Here is a 16,227-nt window from a genome sequence, read left to right on the forward strand (position 1 = left end):
AGTCTTTGCACCAATGATGAGACGGTTGTTGGCCTGAACTATTTGACTAATGTATTCTTTGATACATCTTAGAGAGTTGAGAGTTTCACCTAAAGAAACAAACTGTACTTCTGTAGTATACTCCAAATCTAATAACAAGTAATGTAACCATACCTCTGGCTGAATAATTGCTTGTAAAATTAATGAAGTGTTGACATTTGATACTGATAGACAACACTATTCTCTTAAGAGCTTATCAAAGGATGCTCAACCGTTGCTACCAATACATGAACATAGAAGAAGTATTGAACCTAGTTTCCCACTTGAAAGGGTACCCAGCCTCAGCACTACTTCCTGGATAATAATCCAGAAAGTCAAATATGCAGAGAATAGCAACAAGGGAGATAAACCGAAAGCATTGAAGAAAGTACTGAGTGAAGGAATATAATGTACAAATCATGTTCTTAGAAGCCTGGAAAACTTTATATGTTTTCTGCTGGACAACACTGTGTCAACACGACCACAATTAGGATATATATTTATCAAAGTGGCACCTGTACCTCTTCAACTCTTTGAGTGCTCTAATGGTATAACGTTAATTGGTACAAGGGTCACAGCATGCAATTTGTTTTTGCTCATACTGTCCTCCTTGCTCAGATACACCCCATGTTACTCACCAGGACCATTTTTGTCGTGATGATAGATAGGTCAGGTAATTTCATGTGTAAAAGCCATCATGATAAAGTAGTGTGCAAAAGAGGTCACCGTGGTGAAAAGGTTTTACTTGGAAACCATCAGTGGGGGCAGCCTTCACCATATAGCATCTTGGATATAATAAAGGCGGGGAAGGAGGGCACGGGCAATGCATCAAGGAAAGGACACACAGGCTGCAGAGAACAGTGGTATGTGGCAGGATTAAACGGTAGGGAGAGGAGGGATACTGGGAGGGTGAACAAGGAATAAGGTTTCATTCCTTGTGCGCAGCACAGGTAAGTAATGGCCCCGCACAAGACCCTCCAGGGCCCGCTCATTGCAACATCAGAGGCCCGATGTGCCTCCTGGTACCGGCGCCCACGTGGTCCCAGCTCCCTGTTCCCCCCATCGGCTTCCCCCTATCCCTCCCCTCCCTCCTCCCACCTCCCAGACCACCTTCGTTCCTTGATTGGCTCAAAGGCCGTGTTTACTACGGCCTTAGAGGTGACCGGACCCTTGCAGATGCCATTATTCCAGGCGCTGCACAGGTAAGTAATGGTCCCACACGAGACCCTCCAGGGTCCGCTCATTGCAACATCTGAGGCCCGGTGTGCCTCCTGGTACCGTCGCCCACGTGGTCCCAGCTCTCTGTTCCCCAATCGGCTTCCCCCTATACCTCCCCTCCCTCCTCCTGCCTCCCAGACTGCCCCAGTTCCTTGATTGGCCCAAAGGCCATGTTTACTACAGCATTAGAGGCCGCCGGACCCGTGCAGACACCATTGCTCTAGGCGCTGCACAGGTAAGTAATGGCCCCGCACGAGACCCTCCAGGGCCCGCTCATTGCAACATCTGAGGCCCGGTGTGCCTCCTGGTACCGGCGCCCACGTGGTCCCAGCTCCCTCTACCCCCATCGGCTTCCTCCTATCCCTCCCCTCCCTCCTCCTGCCTCCCAGACCGCCCCCGTTCCTTGATTGGCCCAAAGGCCGTGTTTACTACGGCCTTAGAGGGCGCCGGACCCGTGCAGACGCCATTGCTCCAGGCGCTGCACAGATAAGTAATGGTCCCGCACGAGACCCTCCAGGGACCGCTCATTGCAACATCTGAGGCCCGGTGTGCCTCCTGGTACCGGCGCCCACGTGGTCCCAGCTCCCTGTTCCCCAATCGGCTTCCCCCTATACCTCCTCTCCCTCCTCCTGCCTCCCAGACTGCCCCAGTTCCTTGATTGGCCCAAAGGGCATGTTTACTACAGCCTTAGAGGCCGCCGGACCCGTGCAGACACCATTGCTCTAGGCGCTGCACAGGTAAGTAATGGCCACGCACAAGACCCTCCAGGGCCCGCTCATTGCAACATCTGAGGCCTGGTGTGCCTCCTGGTACCGGCGCCCACGTGGTCCCAGCTCCCTCTACCCCCATCGGCTTCCCCCTATCCCTCCCCTCCCTCCTCCTGCCTCCCAGACCGCCCCCGTTCCTTGATTGGCCCAAAGGCCGTGTTTACTACGGCCTTAGAGGGCGCCGGACCCGTGCAGACGCCATTGCTCCAGGCGCTGCACAGGTAAGTAATGGCCCCGCACGAGACCCTCCAGGGACCGCTCATTGCAACATCTGAGGCCCGGTGTGCCTCCTGGTACCGGCGCACACGTGGTCCCAGCGCCCTGTTCCCCAATCGGCTTCCCCCTATACCTCCTCTCCCTCCTCCTGCCTCCCAGACTGCCCCAGTTCCTTGATTGGCCCAAAGGCCATGTTTACTACAGCCTTAGAGGCCGCCGGACCCGTGCAGACACCATTGCTCTAGGCGCTGCACAGGTAAGTAATGGCCCCACACGAGACCCTCCAGGGCCCGCTCATTGCAACATCTGAGGCCCGGTGTGCCTCCTGGTACCGGCGCCCACGTGGTCCCAGCTCCCTCTTCCCCCATCGGCTTCCCCCTATCCCTCCCTTCCCTCCTCCCGCCTCCCAGACCGCCCCGTTCCTTGATTGGCCCATAGGCCGTGTTTACTACGGCCTTAGAGGCCGCTGGACCCATGCAGACGCCACTGTTCCAGGCGCTGCACAGGTAAGTAATGGCCCCGCACAAGACCCTCCAGGGCCCGCTCATTGCAACATCTGAGGCCCGGTGTGCCTCCTGGTACCGGCGCCCACGTGGTCCCAGCTCCCTGTTCCCCCATCAGCTTCCCCCTATCCCTCCCCTCCCTCCTCCCACCTCTAAGACCACCCCCTCACCCAGATTGGCTCATTCTACACTATTAAAGCCATCTCCCCAGGGAAACCCACTGCCCGGCAGCCCCTGCGGCGAAGGATCCCAAGGCAAAGGGCGGCTCCTACAGTGGCGGCTCCAAGATGTGTCTGAGGGGTGTCCACAGGGGACGCCAAAGAGGCCTGCAGCCAACAGACACCAACAAAAAAACGTGAGTGTGGCATGGGTGGGGAGTAGAGCAATCGCTCTACTCCAGAAAACCTTGCCACTCTATCTTACCTACTAATAACATAGAGTGCCATAATACTAGCATGTCCACTCTCAGACGGAATTGTGATTGTTTGCATGTCCACTCTTAGACGGAACTGTGAATGTTAGCATGTCCACTCTTAGACGGAATTGTGATTGTTAGCATGTCCACTCTTAGACAGAATTGTGAATATTAGCATGTCCACTCTTAGACAGAACTGTGAATGTTAGCATGTCCACTCTTAGACGGAACTGTGAATGTTAGCATGTCCACTCTTAGACGACGGAAATGTGAATATTAGCATGTCCACTATTAGATAGAAGCGCCAAATCTAGACAGAAGTGTGATTGTTAGCATTTGCCACACTTTGATGAATTCTCAAATTTAGCCTGTGCCAAATCTAGACAGAAGTGTGATTCTTAGCATGTGCCACACTTAGATGGAATTCTCAAATTTGGCCTGCCCCAAATCTAGACAGAAATGTGATTGTTACCATATGCCACACCTAAATGGAGTTCTCAAGTTCGGCCTGCGCCAAATCTAGACGGAGATGTGATTGTTAGCATGTATCACACTTAGATGGAATTTCAGAAATGTGATTCCTAGCATATGCCATACTCATATGGAACTTCAGAAATGTGATTGTTAGCATATGCCACACTTAGATGGAATTCCCAAGTTTAGCCTGCGCCAAATCTAGACAGAAATGTGAACGTTAGCATACATCACACTTAGATGGAACTTCAGAAATGTGATAATTAGCATTTGTAACGCTTAGCATGCACCACACTTAGAATTGTGAACCTAGCTTGCGCGGCATCCAGACAGAAATGTGACTGTTAGCATGCACCAGACCTAGATGGAATCCCACAATTGCAAGGACAGCAATGCCAACTAACCAACCAACTAACAATTCCATCCCTCTGCATACACCTCTCAAACTATAACCAAACACAACCACAAGCCTTAACCGCAGCATTCCGCACAAACTTCACAACAACGCAACAACAAAACAAACCACACATAGACTTGCACAACAGCACACGACGACTAGGGACCATAAAACACCCCAAGCCCAGTCGATGGACCCACCGGGCTGAGGCTGCCAACAGCACATCACTGCTCTCTTGCACTTTTCCAGCTTACTCCCACTAATCCACCCCCTCTCCTCCCCTTTTTCAGAACCGCCAGAGCGCCAGGGGACCACTTCGGTGGTGATAGTGCGCGGTACAAATGTCCATTAACATTAACATTAACATTAACATTGTGGGCGAATTGTGAGGGAGATCCCTCGGCAAAGGTAACACAATTGTGCATGCATTGTGGGAAGCACCAATTCATCAGGAAAACCTTCAGAAATCACGAAAAGGTGGTGTTTAGAGAGTGACATTTGGTAGGAGGTCTAAAGTATGGGTGACAAAAGGAAAGATGTAACCATCCGAGGCATTTGTCGGTGCTGTTTCGAAGTTCATTTGGAATATCTGACATTGACTGCCAAAAAATGTACTTTTATTGAGAACGACTGAAATCTTGCACACACTACCACCCTTTTAAAACTTTCATTTGGAAATCCATCTCAGAGGCACTTCAGCATTCTCAAAGGAAGGTTGACAAGATGGAGGACATCTCAGATTGCCTATACTATAAATACCACTCTGTTTTTAACAATGGTGAGGAACGATAGATCACGGGCAGCGAATTTGCATTGGAAGTAAGACAACGCAGAGCAACGCAGGTTCGAATCGTGATCCCACACTTAAAAACCACTTGCTGCTATTAACTGAGTAAAAAAAAAAAAACAAATACAATCAATTCAATGCTTAAAGATTCTGTCCTGCTTCACTTATTGCTTGTGCATCAGGACATGCCAAGACCAGCATTATGTGTATATATTACCAGTAGTGTAAGGCCTCATGCAAAAACATCAAACTTATCAGAATTTCCATTTTGGTTGGAGGCAGACCAGGGCTACCCAAGAACATCTCCCTCAATCTGCTTACTCTACCTATTCAATTTATTATGCATTCATTTGTCGACTTGCAGACTTATTCCTGGAGTGTAAAGGAGTTATTTCCGTGTTGGAAAACACATTGCAGGCTGGAACAATCGTGTATTGCCTTTTCCTTTGTACTGTCAGATATCTCCATTTCTGAGATGTCTCAATACTGTCAGCTTCATCAGTTGGAAAGATCCCTTTTCTTAATGTTCCCATAGGCAACAACTGATGTATTCTGGGCATTTGGATGACTCAAAACAGCCATAAGGGACAGTGGTGGGATCCTGTTGGTGCCATTCAATGAATCAACAAGCTTTGTGGCAAATTAATTAATGTATTTATGTATTTATAATTTATATAGCGCAGCCACTTAAGGGCACTGACAGGAGACAACATATAGCCAAGAGACAGTGATATAGCGTAGAGATAAGGAGGATCCTTACCTTCGATTGTTGCTCTTTTCGGCAGAATTGTGATGGCTCCTTCCGCTACATCCTCATGCTGGTTGAGAATGTTGATCTTGGAACCCCAACTGTCTGATCCAACCCACACAAAATGTCCCACTTGATCAGCCCTCTTTGCTGCTGCCAAGACTTGCCTGTTGGAGGAAGCAGAACATTGATGAGTGAGATCCACCAGCCAAAATGTGGGGGCATTGACATTTGTAAAAACCTAAAGGACGTGGGTAGAACATCTCAAAGCTTCATTTGGAAACTATCATTGTATGCAATGGATTGACTTTAATAAGGCATCCATCCAGAACCCTGATCCTAAACGCCCTACATGTGTCTATTTGTTTTATTATTAAACACCTTTCTCTAAAAATGTTATATTCATTGGTAACCGTCTATAACAGGGTGATAAAGTCCATGGGAATAGGGCATAATGGGAATGGGGAAGGCGCTAATTACGCCACCGTAAATTACGGTGCCGTAATTATCTCCAAGGTCCCTTTGCGGGTTTTGATTTTCTAACGCCTGCAAAAAGCAGGTGTTAAGTTCCAACCCACAAAGGGAACTCGGAATAGGGCGGTAGGGGTTTAACGGCACCGGTCTCGTTACTGGTGACCGTTAACCCTTACCGCCCGACTCGGAATGAGGCCCAATGACAAAAATACTCAACATTCCAATCCACACTCCTGCCACTAAACTCCCTTCATATTCCTCGGAAGGATAGCTCAGGGGCAACTTGCTCACCTAAGCAGCAAGATGACACAGAGCAACACTGGTTCGTTCCGTGGGTCCGCACTTAGAAACCTCTGGGTATTAAGCGCGTTGTAAATAACATATCATATCATATTTTGTCCTTCCTGTCGGTCCTAGCCCCATAACCAGCATCATGTTGCATCATGTGGTCCTCCCCAAACTCGGTGTAGTTTGATTCCCCCTTCTCGTGATAGTAACCAATATAGTCCCTGTCTTTACGGTGGCTTGTCATAAGGAATGGATTGCAGCTCATTGAGGAGTACCCCTGAGCCAATCCCTATTTCACTCACATCCCCTTTCCGCCCTAGTTCATGCAGCACCAGTTTCTCAAGTGCTTTGCACCTCTGCAGGTCATGTGACCATTGGTCCAGCACAGAGCTATTTGAGCAAGTATAAGAATTAGCCAGGTGTCATGTTTCTATTAGAAACAGGAAGGCAGCTATGGTCTTTCTGCACCCATCCTCCAAAGTATCCCCAGTAGGCATATCCTGGGGGAGCACTCAAAGCATTCCCCTATTAGGTCATTGACCTCATATATAACCCTATGCAGAATCATTAAACTACAACAGTCCCAGACTGTCAAGGGTTTTGACCCATGTTGAATCAATAGACTGGGTAGATGTGGGGATGAGCTGTCGCTTCCCACATTCACGCCAGAATCCAGGAGAACTGCGCAGTTTGCGCACACCAAAATGGTCACCTAATCTGCCACCCACCAGTGCAAAGAAAGGCGGTTCTGTTCAAAATCCGTTTTTTTATGTCAAAAAGTTGCTAAAATCATGGGCACAGGACCACTCTAAAGATACAACCTTCTTGTGGGGGGTTCCACATCACCACTCTACTGTAAGGATGCCATACAAAACAATGTTAAGCAAGGGTCCTATACTATCAAGCAAAAGACCACTCTATTGAAATTCATTAATTCAAGACAGATCCCAAAAATGGGTGCAGTACCAGCTTTGTCCACAAACCGGCGCTAGCGGTCTAAACTCTGACAGTAGAACTGTACCTCAGGAATGCAAGAGGATCCTGAGCTAACTGGGACTTCAAAGGTTTGTTCCCAGGAGGCAGGCTGATTCAATTAAAACACATCAAAGGGCCTCTGTCCATGGGAAGCATTCACACCAGCCCTTACCAGCAACAGCCCCGGAGATCACATGGACCTGCTAACCAAATGCAGGGTGGCCCCCTGGTTTGCTGACCCCAGCCCACACAATAGACTCTTCCCTTTGAATAGGATATGCTAATTGTGAGTGTGGACTGTAAACAGAGCTGCCTGGGAGGGGAGACATGTGATCCCTGACCCACCCAAGCTTCTGGGGGGTGGGCTCAGACACTTTTGTGGAATCATATTGCAGCAAATATATGTTTAAGTTAAATGCTTCTAAAATATTGTATTAAGCTTACAAAAATGTGCAATTTGGAGAACCTCAATCTAAGAAATGTACCCACAATTCAAGACTTGATTCAACTTTGTACCATGTTATGAGGCGAAACCCTGCTATTTATTGATATTACAGACACCGGGTTTATTCTAGAAACCTAGTAAATTACTGGAATGTGTGTAGAAGGAGGGTGTACATTGGTGTAATTTTTTATACAGATTTAACATTGGTAAACCAATTAAAAACGAAATTAAGTTGTCATTTTGTAATGCAACCCCCCAGGAAGATCAGAGTCGGACAAGCATGGACCATAAGGAATCTGTAATATGTACATGTAATTTCAACAAATTGTGTATCTGGGAAATATGTATTTGGCTCAGAAATAGATTTGTGTGCACATTGACAAGGGGAGTGTCTTTCTGTAAGCCATAAAGATGACACACAACCCAGCTCCCCAATCAAGGGAGAGAGGAAAGCATGGCCAATGATAAGTGAGAGGGGCAGGCTCAGTTATGCTACGCACACACCCACTTTCTAAACACAGTGCAGAACGGGTGGGGACATTCAATTCCATTTCCTTGCGGACCACGCTGACCGACGACTTCACATCCAGAGATCCAGCACTTAGACTTCCAAGCAAGACAGAGACCAGAACTTAGAACTCTGGTTTCAGAACTTAAAGCAAAGGCCTAAACCACAAGCTGAGTTCTCTTCAGCAGGCCTCAAAACCAACCAAACTATTCAACAGTCGGGCAAGCTGTTTAAATTCTTTGCCAAGAACATTTGCCAGAACCAGAAATCCAGACCGCTGTGCAGTGCCGCTAGCAGACCCAGACCAGATCGCTGTGAAGTGCTGTGCGCAGAACCAGTCCAAGTGGCGAGAGGACCGCAGCCAATCCTGACCAGATCCGTGACGAAGTCGCATTCCTGTCCAAAATATAGTGTGAGTACCCAGCTAGGACTGTGCCAGAACTAATCTCTTAGTTTAAAATAATCAAATCCAAACTATTTTAGCCTATTAGAACTGCCTCCTAGAATCGTGTCATTCTGTCATCTTTAAAACTGAAAACTGTCATCTGTCATTCTGAGCTTGACTTTTTCTTTTGAGAATCTACCTTCACGAAATCATCCGTATCTCTTGAACCGTTGCTTTCCAACGAACCTAGAACCGACTTCCTACTCCTTATACTTTTTCCGCAATCGCGATTTACGCACTCGCAAAAATTAAAGCGATTTGCAATTTGGCCTGATTTCTTCACCTGTAAAAAGATAGCCGCTTTTGCTTGAACTGCTAAAATTCGTTTGCAACCTAATAACCATCCCTGAATCATTGTTAGGGCTGACCTGAACTGGTTTAAAGTGTCTACCATTCACCCTGAACCTTCTACAGGGAATTAAAATCAATTTTAGCATCATTTCACTTCATTGCCACCACATTCAAAGCATTTTGGGCCTGTGTTTGAAAATCATACCTGTTTTTCTCTAAGCTTGCTAGGGGGGAACTGCATTTCGTATTGCATGTTTGTTGGGATTCTTGAAGACTGTGTGCTCTCCTTCCATTTCTTACATTGCATAGGGGGGGGTCAATTGCCAGAGAAAAAGTGATTATATTATCTTTTGCTAAAATCATATCAAGTTATTTCTGTACTGCATTTCATTCCTCATTGCTTTTCCCTTGAAACTATAAAAGTATTTTCGCTGCCTTATCCATCCTATACCAACTCCTCATTGATTGTAAAGAAGTGTGCTAGTGTCAGATTACCCATTGTTGATCAACATTATATTCATAAGTGTGATATCAATTATTAATTTATTATAAAAGTGTGATATATATACTGTTTAATATTTCAAATAAAACCTTTTAATTTGCGAAACAAACCTACTTCTTGGCTCAGTGGGGTCATGGGGATTCCAAGAGAGGGGTGTGATATAAGGGTTGTCATCCAGAGTACATGAACTGGACATAAAAATATATCAATAAGGGTTTCCATCAGCATCCCAGGCTAGGCATTGACTTAGCTGTAGTGTTGAATTGAATCCACTTACAAGACTATATGCCGGGACCCGGCTGACTTGTGTCGCCACAAAGGACATCTGTAGGAATTATCTGGATTTATTGTGTGTAGTTTTTGAGGAGTCATTTAAACGCAGTGTTGGATATTGAACTGTATTAAAAGAAATCAGGCATTTATTGTTACCTTGTGTGGTGGGTCAGAAGAAGGATGTGGACTGAGGACATGTCAAAGGCGGGCTTATTAAAGAATCGGAATAAGGCCTGACTTTTCCTATTAGAGTGGGTGATCCTACCTATCAAACTAATTATGGTGCTAATCATTCATCTGTGAAAGTCTCAAGGATTGAGTCCACATTCCAAAAACTAACCCTAACTGACCTTGCTACTATTATAGCAAAGATAATGACTCCATTGTCCTGGGCTCTTTCTTCCTGAAAATGTTTTATTCTTGGTTCTTATCAAAAGGTGATTTTTAAATAGTTTTGTGACTTGGTTAATCAGTATGTGTAACTATTTCACAATTTTATTTTACTTTCATTTTTTCTCAAATATATTGGTTTCTTTGAACTTGGATGAAAACATTGATACACAATAATGGGTTTTGTGTTACTTTTGTACCCGAGTTGGGATTTGCCTTCTCGGTTAATATAATTCACTTCTTTCCTAGATAGTTCTTCTTGTCTTTTACACACTCTACGGGTGCCTTTATATTTCATCTCATTGCATTCTATTTCATTTATATTCCACACTTTTCTTTTCCAATAAATGGTTACTTTCCCCTGTTCCTAGGTTAGGGGTATCCAGAGTCTCCAATTTTCCTCTTAGAGTTCTCTTCTCTTCTTTTTAAGTCATAGTATTCTTTCCTGTACATAGGATTTTCCTTCTTGTTTATAGTCTGTGTCTTTTGACATATATAGTACTCTGCCTTTCTCCCCGGGTGTTTTGCTCTTAGTTATAGTTTCTCTCTCAATATTTATTACATACGGGCTGCTCTCATCATCATCATTCCACTTTCTTAATTTCCATATTATGCTCTTGTTGATTTGACTGGGATGAGTAGTAACAGTCCCATAACAATTCACTGGTGGCCTGTTACCTCGCCCTGAGCCTTCCATGCCATGCATTCACAACTCTCTCCCTGTGCTTGTTGCAGTGTTTCCTTCTGTTCCAGTCCCCTCACCCCAGTGAAATGGGGACTTCTATTTAAAGTATTATGCTCTCTTTCTGGTTGACAATGCCATTGTCATGAATTGTCACCCTCATTGGTATTTCTGGTGCAGATTGAAGAGAATGCAGGTACATTTTGTCTTTTCCCCATCCAAGATGGCACCACAATGCTCCTACCATTTCACTGAACTTCAGCAGTCTAGTGATTCCCAAAATGGCACCCCACTATGCTCGGAGAAATGCTATAGACACCACTGGGTCTAAGCATATAGCTGTGCACTCCGGTAAGCCTGACATGTCACTTCTCTCTTGACCCGTATGCTCACTTTGCAGTTCTACTCTGTCCTTTCACTTCCAACTTACTTGCATCATTATCTCCTTTCCTCGCAGGTTTCCTTCTTGCTCTGCTCTCCTGGTTATCTCTAATTGCTACGTGCTTCCTTAGCTTAATCGACGATCCTTCCATTAGTATTATCAGCTGCTTGGGAGATTATGCAGCTACCGCTCAACTGTGGCCTTTTGGAAAATCCCCCAAACTCCTGCTTTCCCTTCTACAGAGCTACATCATTTCAGGTGTGTTCAATTGGGTTTTATTCTCCTAGAGGGATTCCAGGTGTTACTCGATACTCTGTTTCACCTCTGGAGAGTCGAGTGGCATTTCAGAGATTTTTCAATTACTTCAGGACTGTCCAACCGCTAATTCAGGTTTGTGTCTATTACTTACTTGTTTTATGCTAACTATTGACAAACATATGTTAGTTCTCTCTTCTTACAAGTCTCTGTATTGTATATTCTTGTAGACCTCTGATAATCCCAAGTAGGTCACTTTGGAGTATCCTTTAGGGAGTTCCTCAAAGGAATGGGAGTCCTTTTTCCCAGAGAGGTAGACCCTCCCGGTGAGGTCCCACTTTCCTTGACCCCTATGGAGTGTGTTGGGAGCGGGCTCACCTCTGAAGCCTCACAGGAGGGGCTATCCTTGGGCAGAAGGGGCAAATTCCCTTGATTTGTCATATGTCACACTTGCTAACCTGTGAACGTATTTTTAATCATGTGTTCCTTTCTACAAGTTCACGAATGTCGCTCTCCCACTTCTCTTTCACCTTCATTTGTGGCAGGGTTTCACTGCCCTGCAGTATCCAATATGATCTGAATATCATTTGCCGCTCTGTACCTTTAGTGGGTATGGTGTGGAGTATTGAGGTGACCAGAGTTTCTTCTTGTTTCTAGCCCCATTTTGTCACCAGTGCTTTGACCAATCTAGCCGAAGTTCAAGAACGGTCTAATCATCATGCCAAATGTCTAGGTTCATTCATTGAAGGTCGATAATTGTCCATCACTAAATAGGTCCCCCAATACCAGAGATCCCTCACCAGTGCATTTAGCATCCCCAATCTGTTTGATCATTGTCGCTATCTTGCCATCTGCCCTTAATGGAATGTGGGGGCTGTAATACTCCCCAATTTGCAATATAGCCTGTGTTCATTTCCACGCCATTTGGACCACCTGTATAGGCCAAGACATGTCTGATGATCCTATATCTCTACAAAGGAGCTCCATCGTAGTGTTCTACATTGCAACATGACCTTTTATTGCTAGAGGGCCAAATAATGTGGTTTCATACAATATGGACACTTTGCAAGGTATTCAATACTAGTAGAAACACTTACTATATGAAGACATCTAGTTTAATTCTATACAAATTCAGGCATGTGTCAGATGGTATATTCCCCCATTATCCCAAACCAACCTCCACTCCTCTTTGGTATCCAGCCAACAAATGAATCAACCATCACTAGTAGCCAGCCCCAAGGATGGCTCAAGGCAAGGGAAGTCCATGAGTTCTCCTATATCACTATAACAGACTCCATCCACCAAAGGATATTAGCATGCAGAAATTATTATTGACCTCCACTGAGCCAATCAGACATCTTGGGTGTACACCTGTTGATGGTATGTGTAGTCGAGTGAATTGGAGGTTCAAGGGAATGTTAGATTGTGATATCTGAGTAAGTGTACATTGATGAAAGGAACACACAGGAGACCTGGCTTATCAAGGCTATTTCTACTTATAACTCCAAGCTAAAGAGCCCAAAAAGAACTTACCCGGAACAATCTTTTGACATTCTTCCTAACAGGTTTCTTTGACTGAACCGTCGCAGCCTATTATTATTGACATTAATAAAGGTTACTCTTTCTCTCCTGATGAACCATTTACACTTGAATGGGGAAACATGTGTTGAAAGAATAATTGAACTGGATATATCATAAGGATTGATTTATATCTGAGGGAACAATCTAAGAGATAATTATTTATTTATTTTATTTTTATTCGGATTTGTATAGCGCACAGCAGCCCATAGGCATTGTGGCACTTAATTGAACTAGATATATCATAAGGATTGTTTTATATCTAGTTGAACTTTTGTCTGAAGTAACACCAGCGAAGCAAAAATAAAACCCAAAATAGAGCACACATTCATTTACAATCAGAACACAGTGTCAGCCCGTTATTCCAACAACTGACTCACCTGAAAGCAGACTTTTTTTCTTTAAGAAACTCTAAGGTTGGCGCATTAGAGAATTAATCCTATTCTAACTCACCTTTACTGATGAAAAAAGAGATTGTGAAATTTTGAACTGCTTTTAAGAAGGCTAGGGCTGGTAATCTTTCATAAGCCTGGTATAGTAAGAGGACCCCCATCTTGATTTAGACACAATTGCTTATAAGAGGGACTTCCATTTTGCCATTCAGAATATATGTACATGATTGGTAACAGTAGTGAAATTATGTGTACATGTCACTTTGTAAAACAGATAATTTCCAGATGGTGCTGGTTTTTCTATTTGATTTTATGAAAATGGAACCACCCAGATAGACAAAATATGCAAAGGCAGATGGAGCTTAGTGCAGAGAAAATACAAGCATTTGACCTGGTGGAGGAAGACTTAGATTTCTCAATATTTATTTGAAATAACTCTTCCTTGGTAATATACTTTTTCTGGTACTTTCTTAGGATAGAGATTTTTGTCCCAATTTTCAGAGCTTTTCAATGTGTTTCTCTGCCCAAACTAACACCACACCAATGCAGTTCCTGTAACAATAAACATGTACATTGAGTATCACAGGCTATTACGAGGGGAGAAATACAACCCCTCGGTGCACAGACAACCCTGTCCCCCTCATTCTTCTGATGAGACTCAAGCATAAAGATGTGGATGCCTGTCACTCAGGGAAACTGTAGAGACGGAAAGGACTGGCACTTTGAGCATAGAAGGCCGGAGCATAGAAGGTCAATATCAGAGGGCTGGGGCTAAAAATGACTCAACTCTTCTAGCCTCTTGGCTTCCTCAGGAAAATCATCAGCTGTCTGATTGTAGTTGCAGATGGATGTGGCTAGCTATATGATAGTTCCTGCTGAAGCCCTATGTGGATACTATTCAATGTGTTCCTGGGTAATATAGAGGCATACCTGGCATGTAAAAGTTCCTGAACATATAATATATTGTGTTGTAAATGTCTTTCTTACCTAACACTCTAGAGACCTAACTTACTTACTTTAAAAGTCCTCAGATTGGGATCCTGTGCTAAATTAAATGACTATGCAGTGGTATTGTCTGATTGAACAGCTCACCTCTTCCATGATTAAGGCTGAAGTCCATATTCTACTGTAACAACGCCTCATTGTCATGAGCAGGAACACAAATAGGAGTAAGTGCCAATGGCATTGGGATGGAGACACATTCCATCTTCTTGTTTGCTATCTCCTTCATTCACTTAGGAGTATGTTCCCTACCTTGACACAGGACCCCTTTGCTGACCAGTCCTGGATCCAAACCCTGCCAGTGAGTAAAGGTGGAGGAATGTGGGTCTCTGTGCATTATGGAGCCCAACAAAAGCAGAAAAGATCAAGTGTCTCCAAATGTCCTCCCAATCCTGGGTAACACAATGACATAGGCTCTGGAAACAACAACCATGAATACATGTCTTCATCCCAGCAACTCCAGGGACAAAATCATAGAGACCAACCACTGATGAGTGAGGTGAGCAGGTGATTAAACACTTATTTATGGCTGTGATGTAAATAAAATATATCATATCACAAGAGACAATGTGGCATCACTTCTGGCCTGTGGCGTCACCTCCTGTATGTAACATTACTGCTTGTGGCCATCTTGGATTGATGGCATCACTTCCTGCAGCCATCTTGGATGAGTTGCATCACTTTCTACATCCATCTTGGATTGGTGAGATTACTTCCTGCGACCTTCTTGAGTCGGCCTAATATCCAACTGAGGGCCAAAAGAGACTCATTTGGGAATACCAATCCGGAAGAAATCCCCTCATCCCAGAAACACCAAGGACAAAATCAGAGACACCAACCACTGATGGACTAGGCATTCAGGTGATGAGATATTGTGCCATTACTTCTGACCTCCCAAGGGACATTCCATTTAAGGGTGGAACAGTGAAGGGTGAAGACTAGCCATTGAACAGTCTTTTTGGATTTAGGGGCTTAACAGTGAATGGTGACGAGAAGCAGTTGACAAGTGCCTTTGCCTCTTTGTCTATGAGCATTTGCTTTTGCCTTCCTCCCTGTGGCATCTGTGAGTACCCCTAGCTTGCTAATTATTGTAATGTCGATCCACTGTGCAGTACTCACCTATTAGCCATTCACTCCTGCAGCTCCTGCTGCTCCTCCTACTAGTCACCTATCCCTACAATTACTCCAATCGTGCTACAATGCCTAGCTTTTCTATGCCTATCATACAAATCAAGTCTTGAAACCCCCACTACTACATCTCTCTTGCACCTCCAACTTCAAACAAACAAAGCTGATATACTCACCTCACCTCTCTTCCTCTGAGACTCAATGTATCTACTCTTCCATTCCACATCAACATAACATTGCACTCTGCAATAACCCGTTTGTATGCAACTAAACATCCTTTATCACTTACTACTTTCATACCAGCTCTCCTCCCATAGGCCTAATTCGTAATACTAAAACCTGGATTTATCCATATGGCACTGCCACTTGGGTGGCCATATATAACTCCAAACTATCCTTCAATCAGTTTCCTCCTCTGACTGGCATAGATGGATGCATCAGACTCCTACTCTCCCACCTCAACATGCCACAAATTACCACTGCCATGTTCTCTCCTACTTCTTTTGGATTCACCACCTCTTTTATTGCTCCACCTCACTCAGTACACACTAATCTCCGTGTATCACCATCCTAGTCTCAATGGACCATTCATAGAAGCATTTGAACAACTCCTTGATTATCCTTCTAGTAAACATCCTCTCATTCTCTTGGGTGACTTTAACTGCCCCTCGCTG

The 16,227-nt window shown here is 44.7% G+C and overlaps 1 protein-coding gene across 1 annotated transcript in view; it reads right to left on the bottom strand.

Annotated features, from left to right (window-relative positions):
- The window catches only part of GRM7 (glutamate metabotropic receptor 7), a 2,427,639-nt gene that overhangs the window by 1,525,966 nt on the left and 885,446 nt on the right, over positions 1-16,227 (bottom strand). Inside the window, exon 4 of the mRNA XM_069643494.1 lies at positions 5,556-5,710. Within this exon, the coding sequence (XP_069499595.1) occupies positions 5,556-5,710 (155 nt within the window). The remainder of the gene's footprint in view (positions 1-5,555; positions 5,711-16,227) is intronic.

Source organism: Ambystoma mexicanum, chromosome 2p (genome assembly GCF_040938575.1).
Source record: "Ambystoma mexicanum isolate Mex_15411 chromosome 2p, UKY_AmexF1_1, whole genome shotgun sequence".
Taxonomy (NCBI): domain Eukaryota; kingdom Metazoa; phylum Chordata; class Amphibia; order Caudata; family Ambystomatidae; genus Ambystoma; species Ambystoma mexicanum.